Below are 14,791 nucleotides of genomic sequence, written 5' to 3'. Positions count from 1 at the left end.
GAAGAGAATAAGAAGTGTTTATCCTCTGATCTGATACGGTAGAGCAGGCCCAGTACTGAGTCCTTGACATACAGGAGAAGGAAAGACACCTGCCCAAGCAGGAGAATTCACATCTGTCTTTGATATCATCACCACCCTGTCATCCCGAAACATGCCCAAGTTTCTTTTCTGGTTTAAAAGGATCCCATTAGTTTTTCTCTTTCTACGAAAAGAAGAAAAAAGAAAAATGAAAGGAAAAAAAAAGGATGAAGGGAGGGAGGAGAAACTAACTCACGAGCGATCTTGGCATCTCTGGATCTCCAGATGTTACTTATGTACTTTAGTTGATGAATAAGTTGTGAGTGGTGGGGGCTGGGCTGGCCTAAGAGTCTCTGAATCCAGCCTTTGATACCCTGGCAGAAGAAAATAGAACTAATGCATCAAACCTGAACCCTCTTGGGACAGGAGAGCAGTGTTGTTGCAGGTAGGTAATCAGCAACTCGAGGAACCCAGGAAAGCTCCCTAAGGTTGGGAGGCACTGGGCAGGTGCTTGCCCTTTTGCAAATCTAAAGTCTGAACAATCCAGACAGTGGATTTTGTTCTTTTCTGCTCAGCTCTAGAACCAAAGACAGGTCTGATTTTCAAGTTGTTGGTCAAAAGTTTCCAGTTCTTAATTCTATAATCTCTAATAGTCTGTACTGATTTTAGGCAAAGCAATAGTTGTCCAACAACTCAGCCATTTGACCAAAATCTCTTCATGGGGCAACTCTTTGAGGCCATCGATCATTTTTTTCTTCTATGTCATACAAGAGCAAGAGCCAAAGTGAGTTTAGTTTAAGACCTACCCTCACACACACACACACACACACACACACACACACACACACACACACACAACTATCCAGAAAGGTATTTATGTCCTTCAGTCTGAAGCCAATCTGCTGAACAGGGCATAGAATGAGAGATACTTAGAAGAAATAAAGAGAATATCTGAGGCTGGGAACTGGGGTTCATTTTTCCCACACCACATCACGGTTATGTTCAGGCACCAAGAGAAGATAAGTTCCTAAGAGGGAGGGATGGACCTGAATCCCTGGACACTCCTCACCCCCCAAGCCACAGATATCTACCTGGAACACAGTAGCTAAGTCACCTTTCAGTGTCAGGACTCATATCACTGTGTATAGGCAGCTCTAACACCCAGAATTCCCTCATGCTACTTTCTGTCGAGGCTCTAAACGTAAGCACAAATGCTGCCTCTGGAAATACCCCAACTGCAACTTTTAAGGCATAGAATGTGTGTTGGAAGAACCTAAAACTATTGATTATTTCTTTGGGATAGAATAAATAACCTTTGTTCAATAGCCACATGGTTAGGACAGTGGGCTGTGGCTTCAGGCATACACCACTTAGAGGCACTCACCCGACAGTGACAGTGCCTCTGGTGCAAACATAGGCACTCTACCCTCAGGGAGTCAATCGGGTTAAGTGACATCTCTATTCCTGGTTTTGCAGACCCCTAGCGCTCTCAGTCAAATTCATTTCCCACATCTGCCTTCCTCTTTTCACAGCCCTGCACTCCACAGGCTAGGAACAGTTCTCCTGTGAAGAGGAATGTGAAAAAGGGAAGACGCTTGCTTCATTGCAAAGGAGTGGTTTAGCATTTCCATTTCTCAGATCGGGCCGGAACTAGCGCATAAGCCTCGGAAGATCAGCACAGGGCCCGGTCCAACTCGGTACCCATCAGGCCTCCTTCTCACAGAACTAGAAAACGATGTATTTTCAGCAGAGCTTAAAATGATCATCGTGATTAGAAAGCTACTTCAGTGCACTGAGCATTTAGAAGCCAAGATACATTTATCTTTAACATGATCATATAATCTATAGGGGTGTTTTGAGGGTGTTTTTTCCCCCTTAGGAACTGGGCTTCCAACCTTAGAAATTATACTTGGCTTCCCTACATGCACCCAGGGTGTGCTAGCGAGCTGGCATCCTTTCCTGAGCTAACTAGCTGTGTGGTCCTCCTATGCACCAATAGAAAACAGCTTTCAATTCCTCTTAAAGCCGTGCCATCCTGGTAGCTGCATGAGCTCTGAAGGGTGGCAGTGGGCAGTAAGCGTGTTAGATGGAAGGGCAGACTTTAGTGAAACCACTTGCCAACCAGGGGCTATTCCAAAGGACACATGAGGATGTAACCCACTTCCCTGAAACCTTTTACAACAGAGCTGGTCCCCCTTCCAAATAGCCATGCCAAGGACTGGACCTCGCACCTGTCCTGCAAGCTAGCTAGCTACCTAGAGATAGCGTCTCCTGTGAGAGCCTGATAGGTTTCCAGTATTTTAATTTGACCTATGCCAACATAATATTATCAAAATACCAAAATGGTTACATGAGTCTCTGTAATATTGTTGTATGCCAAGGAAATTACTATTGCTATTTAATTGTAACTTACTAAAAACTAGCAACAACAGTAACAAAAACAAAACCTACCCTGTGAGTGCCCCAAAGATATGACTTCTCTTCCCCTTCCCAAAGGCAGCCATTTTTAGGGATGGATACATTTTCTTCTAATGATTCTTTAGCAAGCACAATCTATATATATATATATTTAGTGTTTTAACCAATATAAAAAAATTTTGGACTTCAAAAGAAGATTTTTTTTTCAATCTCTTTTCAAAGCTAAAAGAAAAAGGAAACGACAACAAGGGTCATTTAAGCTTTCTCTCCACACTGGGGCTCTAACGAGGAGAAACTGCCTGCGTGTGTTTTGTTTGTAAGTGAAGTGCTTCGAGGTAGGCACTTGCCAATGTGAAAGAGGCTGCATATGTTGTAATGCTATAATCAGGTTTTTTTAATTCATTTATTCTCCTACAATTAGGGCTCTCCATACCATGAAATTTATAGATAGCACACAGAGCTACAGGTGTTCTGTGGACTGCTAAGGAAGAATGGGTGTGCAAGAAGGGCTATCCACAAGAAGAAGCCCTCTTTAGATGGGGAAGTCATTGAAAAGGAACGTGTGTGAAGTCATTGCGTGTTGAAACGAACTACAGCCTTCGACTTTCTTTTTCACTAACCTCTGGGCAAGTATCTCCTCCACCTCCTGTCATATGAATGCTGAATTGGTCTTTCCCTACTTTGTTTTAATAGAACCAGGATTGCATTTGAAGTTAAGCTGCAAAAAACCAGTCGATCAACAGATTTTCGAGTCCCACAGTCAATATGCACCATGTTTAATGTTATGGTTGATGCCAAAGCTCAATCAACAAAACTCTGCAGTATGGAAATGGGCCAAGAGGTAAAAAAAAAAAAACCCTTCCCCCTTCACCTCCCCCCTCCCCCCTTTCCCCTCTTCTCTCTCCATTGATTATATAGAAGAAAACCTCACAAATTTCTTCCTCCTACCCAAGTCTAGTTTTAGAAATACCCTCTGAACATTTGTAGATTAAGCCATGGATAAGTGTTCAGTATCTGTCAATTTCTGAGGCACGTGCTGATGAGTGTGCCAGTCACTTGGAAGTGGTTCTTGGCTGGAATTCAAGTGGTCGCAAGGTTTCTTTAAGCTAAAGGATGTTTGGTGACCTTATTTATTAGGCCATTCTCTGTACCAGATGTGGAAGTGTCTGAATGCTGGTCTCTTCCCGTGGGTAGTATATCTTAGTCCTTGAACATCTGGATAGCAGGAGAAATCCAACTAACTGCAAACCTCTCCCAAGCTATGCCAGTAGATTCTGCAAGTCCAAAGCAATTTTCAAGCTTTCAGTTTTCCCTAGAATGAATTGATTGTGAATTTTCCCTGACCAGAAGTTTATTCCTTTTCAGAGTTTCTGATTCTAAAGTCAGATTTAAAATGTGAAGGAGAAGGAAGCAGCAACTTGGACTTGATTAAAGACGATCATGATCATTTTTCTCCAATGGCCTTAAGCCAGCTAGATATTCATATACCAATTTAGAATTAATTCAGTAACATTTCTGGCAACTCTATACTGTTGCCAATTGGCATAAATTGCTCCTAAATCAGATCTTTCGATACCAGCCTTACATGCTCAGAATTTTTACTAAATTCTATTTGCTCCTTGTTCGCTATTTATTTTCTCCTCCAGCACCTTCCGTTTTATATGTGGGTTGGTGGTGTTCTCTCCTGGCGAGATCTCCTCCAACCTTGTTTCCCCCACAAGTGAGCTTCCTCAGCCACCCCTGCTAGCTTCTGCTCTGGCTGATTTCCTCTGAACCTCCCCCATGGAGTTCAAGTTTTAGACACCAGAGTCAATACAAAGCCCTGGGCTCTCCCAAGTCACTTGTGCAAAAGAGTCAGAGCAGTGCTCTAAAATTCACTGTGCTTCATTCAACCTTCCAGAATTCTCTGGAGATTCAGCTCATAGTATTTCAACTTGTTTGGGCTGTGTTAAAAGAATTTCAACTTCTGGAGGACAATTCTTGAGGAATGACATCCAAGGCATCCTCTGGCATCCCCCACACATGCATGCACCAGCACACAGACACAGATATGAGCACACGTGTACCACATATATACACACATGCACCTACATAGACATATAAATGCACATGTGTACCAAGATAAAAGCCCCACTTACACACAGGTATTTAGGTTTCTGTGACCATCGCTGATGAGGATAGTCACATTGGTGGCTATTCTAGAAGACACACTTGGGAAGCAGTGATCTGAGGCTCCCTGTTATCTGAAAATGAGCCACAGAGAGAAAGGTTGGAACAATGGGAAGGAAGACCTGGGTTGTCAGTCACCTGGATAAGTGTCTTGAGTTGTGCTTCAAACTGGACTTGGATAATCCTGGCAGCCTCTTGGAGCCTCAGTTTCCCCATCTGTAAAATAATACCACTGATAGACTTTTATTTGGCCGATTTCAGTTGCAGAATTGTTTTTTTCATACTTCATCCAGAAGCCTAGCACATAAAAACATAAAAATAGAGTTGATCCTGGGGAGAGGCACCTTTCCTCTCCACCCTAGCGCCTCTGCACACCACCACTTGCCCACGCTTCTCTGGAGGAATCTGAAATCCGTGGTTTTCACAGAGCCCACTTTGCAAATCTTACTGTAAGATCTCTAAATCAGCAACTCTCTCTAAGTCGTTAAAGATCCCTTTGAGTTTATGCTTTCTGGAAAGGTATCACTCTGGAATCTCTCTCCCCTTAAAGCCTCCACTGCTTGTGTTGTTGCTTCTGCTGATGTTGCTACTGCTGCTGCTACTACTACTTCTTAAATCACAGAGGTGCAAATCCCATTCATCTAGGATTTACCCTTCAGAAGTATACACTCCCATCATCATCATAGTCAATTTCATGCCATTTTCATGGTCTTAAAAAGAAACCAACTATACATCAATAGCCAGTGTTCTGCCTGTATTCCTAGGTTATCTTCAACCTAGATTCTGCAGATGTGCCTGTTTCTGGTTTTGGCTTTTTACTTAAATAAAACCATGAAATAGGTGGGCTATAGGTACCTTGTTCTCTTAGCATAATGTTTTCAAGATCCATGCATGGGGTATGTGTGTGTGTGTGTGTGTGTGTGTGTGTGTGTGTGTGTGTATTATAGGCATATATACAGGATTTGCCTCTCTTCCATTCTGTTTCAATGTTTTAAATATATACATCTTCTGTGTGATATCATAGTATCCTTCAGAGCAAGAACAAAAGGATAGCAAAGGGATTTTTCTTTCTTTTAAGGTTGGGGTCCAATTTGTAAATGTCCTCTCAGAGATTTTGGGTATATATCATGTCTGAGATTCACAAGAATGACCCCCTTCTTCAGTAGAGGAGGGTGGATATTATAGGACTTACCTCTCTGCCATCATAGGAGGTCCTAAACCTCATCTTCAGGTTGATTGCTACTGCCTCGTTAAGGTGCCACACTCCTTGAACAGGTAGCCATGTATCTCTGAGCTCAGCGCTGCAGCTCTGAGGATAAATGTGAGAATGGGGAGTGGGTGGGGTTGTTTAAACTCTATTAAGAATCTAGTCAAAGCTATGGGTCCACTTCCCAGAAAATACTTATAAGAAAAAAGAAACAAATTATCTAGGAATTAAATAACTAGGTCCTGTGGCCCTTTATCTTACCTCTCAGACTGTGCACTCTTGAACAAGCCAGGACCAAGGTCTCTTGAGTAACACCTAAGACTCAGCATGCAGTACATAGACAATACACTCAGGCTTTTGATAGTGGAGATCCAGTCCCCTTACTTCTAGATGTAAGTAAGAGTAAAGAGTTGGAACACGTTGCCACTAAATACTGGAATATATTAATTCTGGGAATATTTTTCTAACTCAGCATTTGTTAAATAAAAATAATAACTGAAGTTTGTACATATTTTCCCTAGGGAAAAATGTACACATATATCCAAGATTAAAGACCCATCTAACACTGTATTCTAATCTTTTGTTCTTCACCTAAGGACATTTGTTTTCATACAATAAGGTCTATCAGGATTTCCTTCATTGTATAATGAACCCATGGCCTATGTAACCAGCTTGTGGGAAGTAAAGCCTCCTAGTGTAGCCAAAAATGGTTAGGATGACACCAGATGTAATTGTATTCCATCTCCATGGCCTGGCATCTCAACTGTGATCCAAAATGGTCTGTATTATACAAAATGATGAGATTTATCTTTAAAGTAAAATGGGCTTGTTAGTGGAGACTCGAGTAAAGATGGCTGGGAACATTATAGAACTGAGATAAGAATACTTGGAAACCATTTGACTTCCGTTCTCATGTGCTGTATGCCTTGGAATATCAACCATTAAGCCTGTATTACAGCTCTAGTTTCTCGATCTGGCTACTACCTGGATTCCGTCTCCCTCAACCTGATTTGGACTAGGCACTAGTGAGTGGACACAATACCCAGTTTTACAATCACATCCCGAGTTTCCTCACTGGGATAAAGTCTCATCTAAAGGCAGCTGTTGGGACATTTGTTCGCCATACTTTTCCATCTTAAATATTTATTTTTTCATTAAAATTTGTGAAGTACCAATAGAGAGGAAATTGTGTATTAAATAGTTTCTCACTTGGCCTAGTGTGTTTTCATCTCATTTCCAAGGTCAGATGGTCTTAACAGAAAGATAACGTACACACAATCTGTTCCATGACAAGGCAAAATGTGCAGCGCATGAAGTCATGGGATGCTTTCCCGCAGCATCCTGGGTTTGCAGTCACTTAGCCCAGCAGATGCAAAAGCCAGCTCTCCATTCTTTTTGTGCTGCTGAAAACCTGGGCTTCTCTTAGTCACTACTGTTGGGATTTCAGGGTACGGGTCACGTGAAGCCAAGGAGGCCACAGAGAGAATTGGAAGATGAGAAATCTGCTAAGATGCAGTAGAATGGGATGGAGAGGCAGTTTACAAAGGGCTTCATGACAACATCCAGCAGGGAAGATGGGAATCAGAAGGTCCCTATGCACATACACCCCAAACAATAAATACGCCAGAAAAAGCACAGAGTCGTAGAGGAAGCTCACTGTGGTTCCAGAAAAGCAAGTTAGTCAAATAAATCACCTATGACAGGAAAATCAGGCAAAAGGAGTACAGATTTTGTCATTACCTAAATTGCAATGGGGAATTCTTTAATATCTAGCACTTAGCAACATGAGTCACAACGTTAGTATTAAGGTATAATTGCCATTCAGTGTATACAACTGAGACATGTTTAGAGAAATGTGTACAACCATGTAGCCACAAGCTAATGGATTTTAATGCGAGTCCTGAGGGAAATAGTAAAATGGCCATGTTGTAATTCCTTCTTTTTAAAAACATTCAAATTCTTACTGTATAGCCCAGGCTAGCCTCAAATTCATAACAACTCTCTTGCCTTAACCTTTCCCACCAAATGTTAGGATTCTAGGCACGAGCCACCAGGCCAGTTGTATACAATTTCTAAACTGTGCAATTGTGCGTATTATGTATTTCATTGGTTCCTGGACAGGTCTATGTCAATCCCATATCCAGAATGTAATTCTCGTTCCACTGCAGTGCTGGGAAAGCAAAGCAGCAGAGATAGCATGCTCACGTTAACGTGAGAAGGAGAGACAGGGCAACTGTATCCAAACACTTCATTTTAGAGGAGAGAATGAAGGGCTCGGTCCATATAGTGGTTACTGTGCAAGCCTAAGGACCTAAACTCAATCCCCATTCCCCACATAAAAATCTGTGTGTGTATGTGAGTGTACGTGTATGTGTGTCTGTGTGTGTGAGTGTGTGTGTGAGTATATGTGTATGTGTGTATGTACATGTGTAAGTGTGTGTGTGAATGTGTGTTTGTAAGCCCAGAATTAAGAAGGCAGTGATATGAGGCTACCCTCTCCTTCTTATCAAAAACCAATGAGAGGCTTTGTGGATAGCTCCTGAGAAGTGACACCCAGGTAGTCCTCTGGCCTCCACAAACAAACATGTGTGAGTATACACACACACACACACACACACACACACACACACACACCATGCTTTATTTTATAAGCAGGTGAAGATATTTATTATACCAGGGAGATCATATTTATACACAGCAAAAGGAAGAGACCGTGGGATTACATAGTAATCAACACGGGAAGGTATATTACTTCCACAGCATCTCCACCTTATGTCCAAATGGAAGAACAAGTTCCTCTAAAGAGAAGGATTCTCCCCATTGACCCTGGAGACACAAGACTCAGGCCTGAGCCTGTCTTCATATACAGGGAATGAGCCCTGTCTGTTTTTATCCTCTGTCAAGGCTTTTAAGAGAACGTGTCTACCTTCATTGGTGCTTTGCTTGGTTAGAAGCCCTTCATGCCATGTTTCATCCTGTGCTACCTTTCATATAGCAGCTCTTCTGGATAAGCATAATATCCTAGTTACTTTAATAAATGTGACTCAATTACAGCAATCCAAGGAAAATCTAGTGAAACAAGTCAGTCACGTGACAACAGAAAGTAGGGATATGATTCTGGGTCCTATTTCAATAGCTAAAAATGAATTTGGAACCCTGTCAATATTCCCATATTCTTTTGATTTAACATTCTTCTTTGTGACTCTAGTGCAGAATTCTGTGAATTCTTTTCTTTTTTAAACTGAGCCTTGGTTTGTACTATTTACAAGCAAACCTTCTTGAATCTAGCAGTGTGGCTAACAGGGTGCAGATTCATCAGGACAAAACCCCCAAGGGCCATTTGCTTTGTTTTCCCTCCAGTCAACTGGAGGAAGCAGGGAGGAGGAACCGGTGGTGGTGACCTCGTCTTCTCTACCCTTTGTGACTTCGTGAGGCACTTGGACACATAATGATATTTGGATTGCAATTACAGTTGGAAAAAAATATTTTCGCATCTAGATCCTCACTAGAGCTTCAAAGTAGATCTATGACTCTGATGTGCTCAGGGCCAGAAAGGGGCTCAGGCCCTTAGTTCTTAAGGGATATAAGTAAAACAACAGGCCAAGAAACACCTTGTCATTACGTTTCCTTCTTATTCATCGTCATATTCTTATAACCCATTGTGGATACATTGGGATTCTTTGTATGCGAATATATAAATACATAGAATAGTCAAGTTGAGGTATTTAATGTGCCCACTGCTTGAAACACACACACACAGAGAGAGAGAGAGAGAGAGGAGAGAGGGAGGGAGAGAGGAGAGAGAGAGGGAGGGAGAGAGGAGAGAGAGAGGGAGGGAGAGAGGAGAGAGAGAGGGAGAGAGAGAGAGGGAGGGAGAGAGGAGAGAGAGGGAGGGAGAGAGGAGAGAGAGGGAGGGAGAAAGGAGAGAGAGGGAGGGAGGGAGAGAGAGAGAGAGAGAGAGAGAGAGAGAGAGAGAGAGAGAGAGAGAGAGAACCATTCAAATATGTTTCTCCTGGTTATTTTGAGACACAGAGCTGAAGACACACTCACCAAGGCTTGCCTAGCCCCTTCTGGAGACCAGCAGTCTATATTAGTCACACCCTCCCCCATGGCAAGATCTTGGTGCTGTTACCTGTAGTGGGTTTACAGATAAGGAAACTGAGCTCAACATGTAGGCAGCATGGCCTGTGGACCTCACACCGGGACGTTATCCAGGTCTTCTAAGTGCAAAGCAGTGTCTCATCTGCTTGCACTGCCCAGTCACCCTGCTTCCCAGCAACCAGCTTTGCAACACATTCCTCTCCTCACTTCTGTGTCTTCACAGCTTTGTAATGCTTTATTTAATTTTCATCTTTCTGTGTGTCCTTTTGTCCTGATTTTTATTTGCACTGTTCCTTTTTCTTTTTGTTCCTAATTAACCCTCCTCCTGAAAGTTTGCTAAAGAGTGGGTAAGTGCACTTTTCTTTCCAAATAACAATGTTTTTGTATTGTTGTTTTTGTGTTTCGGAAATACAAAATAATTCAAATGGATACTAAAATGTTCTAATAAATGTCAAGGAGCTGGCATATAATAATTTGTGTTGAGATTGCTTTTCCTTCTCCCCTGGCATTCACAGCAGATTTTTGTTTGTGTGGGGGTGTGTTTTTACATTACTATTTAAATTTAATCGACAGCACCAGTTTGAAAAAAATGGAAAAACTTAGCTTCAGTCTCAGCAGAAGGTCTAACCTGGATCTGCTTATTGGTAACCGAGTAAAAGTGAGGGGGAAATGTAGCTTGTCACAGTGGTTCAGAAAGACACTTTACCTGGCCTCTGGGTCAAGACTGTAGTTAAAACTGATGGGTTCTGAGGCATATACTGAGAACTAAAGTAAAATAAAATATCTAGGAGGTCTTTATAAAATCTCTGTCTTAGTCAAATTCCCTTTGGAGCGATCCAACCGTTTAAATTGCATCCCCCAACAGTTCCCCAGAAATACCCTTTTGCTTCCTAATGTACTAAATTACTATTGAATCAAGCCTTGTAAAATCCAGTTCAACACATTGCTAGGCCATTAAGCCAGCCATACGTGCTGGGGTGTGTGTGTGTGTGTAACTGTGTGCGCATACATCAAAGGCTATCTGAAGTCTTAGACGAGAAGCAATGAATCTGCTGAGTTTTCAAGTGCTTCGGGTCTCTATCAAAGAGAAGTTCAGAATCTTAGAGCTGCTTCTAGGACTGTGGAAACAAACCAGATCTGCAGGCCAGGTTTTATTTATAGTTTCTGACCTAAAAACCAGGAACACAATGCCGCACTGTCAACTCCCTGACATGCTGATATGTATCTTTCTGTCTTCTTTAGCATCAATACCACTCAAAAATAGATGAACTAATTGAAGAGACCGTTAAAGAAATGATCACACTCTTGGTGGCAAAGGTAACCTTCAGCTTCCGGTGAAAGGGGGCATTGTCAATGTTGCTTTGTTGTGTCTGCATTTCCATTAAAATGTAACACTTTAAAAAGTTGAGCTGGATACCCGCTTCTCCCAAGAAACGAGATTGTACATCACCAAGCCCCAGCTTGCGAGGATTTTCCGATGTTCGTGAGCCGTGTGAAGATCAATCGATGAAGCGGCATCTGTTAACTTAATAGAGTGTGTCCCCAAGCGCCGTGCTAGGTTATGCGGGAAATGTTTGTTTTGTTTCTCGGCACTGACAAAGTTAGATTTTAAAATACATAAAGTGAAGCGGTAATAAGGAATTCTGCCATCCCGAAAACCCCTTTCCCTCTAGTTTCACATGCAGTGAGAGTCATAATAACACAGAAAAGTCAGATAAAGCTATTTCAGTCACCCTCATGAATTATAGAATTTCAACTAACTAATGCTGAATGGGAAGGCATTTATATTTGCCAGTGCTAAACTTCTGTTTCCCCCAAATTACTGATAAAATACAAATAAAAATAGACTGGATTAAATGTAGTGCTAATATGTAATGTAAAGACTGCTTTGCGCAGTTTGGGATTTCAAAAAGTGCATTTAATATTATCGCATGCTATATGCAACTCAATAATATTTTGTCACTTTGCACTTCTGTAACACTCCGTATTTGCAATCACATAATAATGAAGAGAAAGCCGGATAAGTCAAATATTGCCGTACAACGGCAGTCTTTCCCTTCCTCCAAGTGAGAGTTAAGAGATGGAATGCAGGGACGAAAGGATGCTGAGTCCTAGCCTCTAGGTGGCTGGGACATGCTGTTCTTTCTTGCAAATGATTATAATTTAAAATAATAATTTTCCCTTTTTGCTGTTTTGCTAGTTTGTAACAATATTGGAAGGCGTGCTGGCTAAGTTATCCAGATATGACGAGGGGACTTTGTTTTCTTCTTTTCTGTCATTTACGGTGAGTAAAGAACATCCCGCTCTCCTGGTTCTTGTTCTGGTTCAGCTGTGATTGTGCTTGGGTGAGAGGTAACATGTATTTCTGCTTGGTGGTGGCAGTGTGTGTTAATTACATTCAAGCACTAATGTAACAGTTACCACTGGAGAAGAGGCAGGGCGTTGCCTTATGGCCTGTAAGAGGTCCAGTTCCACAGCATTTGCGAATAGCCTACCCTCAGCTGCCTTGGCTATGACAGGAAATGCGGTGTGGGCCACCATTTTTACCAATAAATACTTCTAGACATTGTATATGGTGACCTTCAGGTCAGCTGTAACTGCAAATACCTTTTTTTATGGCCTTTACTAGTTAACATTTTCTTAACTGTATACAATTCAAGTCCAAGAAACCTCGTAGAGAAAGGAGTCTCAGTCTCCAAGTGAGTCTGCCTGGTACACAGCCTCAGTCTGTGGGAGTTGGAGTGTGGGGCTCCATAGACTGGAAATGCTTGCAGTCGGTGTACCTCCTTTAGGGAAAGGAGTTCTCTGGTTCTGCCTGCCTGAGCTCAGGAGCTGTTTGCCTTTACAGCCTCCCGAGATGCTAACATGTCCTTTCCAAATTCTTTGAAGTTCCAGTTCAGTGCTAAAATTGTTAAGGCCAACGCCAAAGGAACAGGAAAACAGGAGCCAGTAGCTTTCTGTGGACAGGTGATCAGAGGAGTCATTCATGCTGCTTTTCTCCCAGATCCTGCTAAGTAGGCAGAGTACAGTTGTTATGAGTTCTAAGCTGTTTTAACAACAATACAAGAACTCCAGTCAGCCTAGGAGCCTTTGACTGTAGTAATCTCCCAAGTGAGCACCAAATGCCAGACAAGGCCCAGAACATCATCTCAGGTACGAATCCCTATCTTTGGAATCCCTATAGAACTGAGTTCCATTCTGTCGCAATACTGGCCATCTGTGTGAGCCTGATGACATCTCTGAGTCTGAGTTTCCTCACCTGTCAGGATATAAGAGATAGATAATATCTCATATCATGCCATAGTATGAGATAAAAGCCTCATGGTCTGAGCTTATAATGGGACTCAATTTAAGTAGCATCTTTTGCAAGTAATGAAGATGATCATAAGAAAATTATACATGCAATACAACTTCTATTCACACATGTCCTAAAAAGGGGTAAATTTATGAGCAAATATACCCTATTTTGGCTTTTCCTTGGCCCATAGTTTCCTCTTCCTAGGAATGAAGGCAGACGTTAAGTACCATTTCAAACCATTGCTAGATAACTTTCGTATTCAAAACAGATGTGTAACTCTGACCTTCCCAAATATAAAGATAAATTCAATCCGGAAGTATGATGGCCTTCATAGCTAGTGTTCATTGTCAAAGGTGGATTGACTGGGAAGGGAACAATGCAAAAAGAAACATTGTATCCAACTCACTCTGCAGAACCACTTGTAAAATGTCACATCTGCAAAGAAACCTACCTAGCCCACTCGTTTGACAGAGTCCGAGACCCAGAGAGGGGGAGTCACTTATCTGAGGTGACATTGTGGAGACAGGAAAGCAAGTCCCTGCCAGTTCCCGCTGCTGAGTGGCTTCTGGAGAGAGTGGGACTCCTCTGGGAAATGCCTGACGCTGGAAGGCAGATTGGCTCATGAGTGGGAGAAGAAAAGGATCCAGGGCACACGAACTGGAGATAGACAAGGGCTCAGTCCTCCATGCAACAGTAGAGATGTCAAGGAACGGGGTGGGATGAAGTGCAAAATCTCTGCAAACTTCTCCTGGTGGTGCCTAGAGACTCTTGCTTTGAGACTTCATTTTGAACCTGTGTTTTCACAGCAGTGTACTAGAACCCACCACCTAGGAAGGCCCCTACGCTGTTTATAGAATCCACTTCTGTTCCCGCCAAGACCCTCCCCTGGGTTAGACTCTCCAAAAGATTTGTTAACCCAGTAGCAGCCAGATGAAGAATTTGGAATCAGGAATTCCCAGGGAGGGTGAGAAACCCAGACCAAGTGTCCCATGATGACTTCCCAGCAGCCTCAGTCTCATCTTTTCCATCCGTCCTCTGACACTTTACAGCCTAGAGGCAAGCCCAGCAATGACACCGCCATACCCCACACCGCCATTCCCCACACCGCCATACCCCACACCGCCATTCCCCACACCGCCATTCCCCACACCGCCATACCCCACACCGCCATTCCCCACACCGCCATTCCCCACACCGCCATTCCCCACACCGCCATTCCCCACACCGCCATACCCCACACCGCCATTCCCCACACCGCCATACCCCACACCGCCATTCCCCACACCGCCATACCCCACACCGCCATTCCCCACACCGCCATACCCAATACCGCCATACCCCATACCGAGCATTCCAGCTCTGTTGCTGGGCCTGGAACTTCCCTCCTTGTGATACTCCTCCCCCACACTTGGCCACCTCGTGGCCACAAGCACCCACTTCTCATTTGCAGCCTGTGATCTCATTGCCTGCCAGAATTCCAGTATTAGACACGGGAACTGAACTTAGAGGTGGCGAGAATCTCTCCACACATGGATTCTGAGTTCCTGCCCAAATTGCAGAGGGCCGCTGAAGGCGGCTGG

General features: G+C 43.0%; 1 protein-coding gene across 16 annotated transcripts in view; it reads left to right on the top strand.

Annotated features, from left to right (window-relative positions):
• The window catches only part of CADPS (calcium dependent secretion activator), a 431,306-nt gene that overhangs the window by 352,246 nt on the left and 64,269 nt on the right, over positions 1-14,791 (top strand). For all 16 annotated transcript variants that reach the window (XM_080926838.1, XM_080926837.1, XM_080926846.1 and 13 more), the window contains 3 exons: positions 3,130-3,277; positions 11,156-11,230; positions 12,114-12,197. In XM_080926838.1, the coding sequence (XP_080782964.1) occupies positions 3,130-3,277; positions 11,156-11,230; positions 12,114-12,197 (307 nt within the window). The remainder of the gene's footprint in view (positions 1-3,129; positions 3,278-11,155; positions 11,231-12,113; positions 12,198-14,791) is intronic.

This window comes from Micromys minutus (genome assembly GCF_963924665.1).
Source record: "Micromys minutus genome assembly, chromosome: 12".
Lineage (NCBI taxonomy): Eukaryota > Metazoa > Chordata > Mammalia > Rodentia > Muridae > Micromys > Micromys minutus.
Note: the sequence above shows the minus strand (reverse complement) of the source record. Positions and strands in the feature narration are given on the sequence as shown.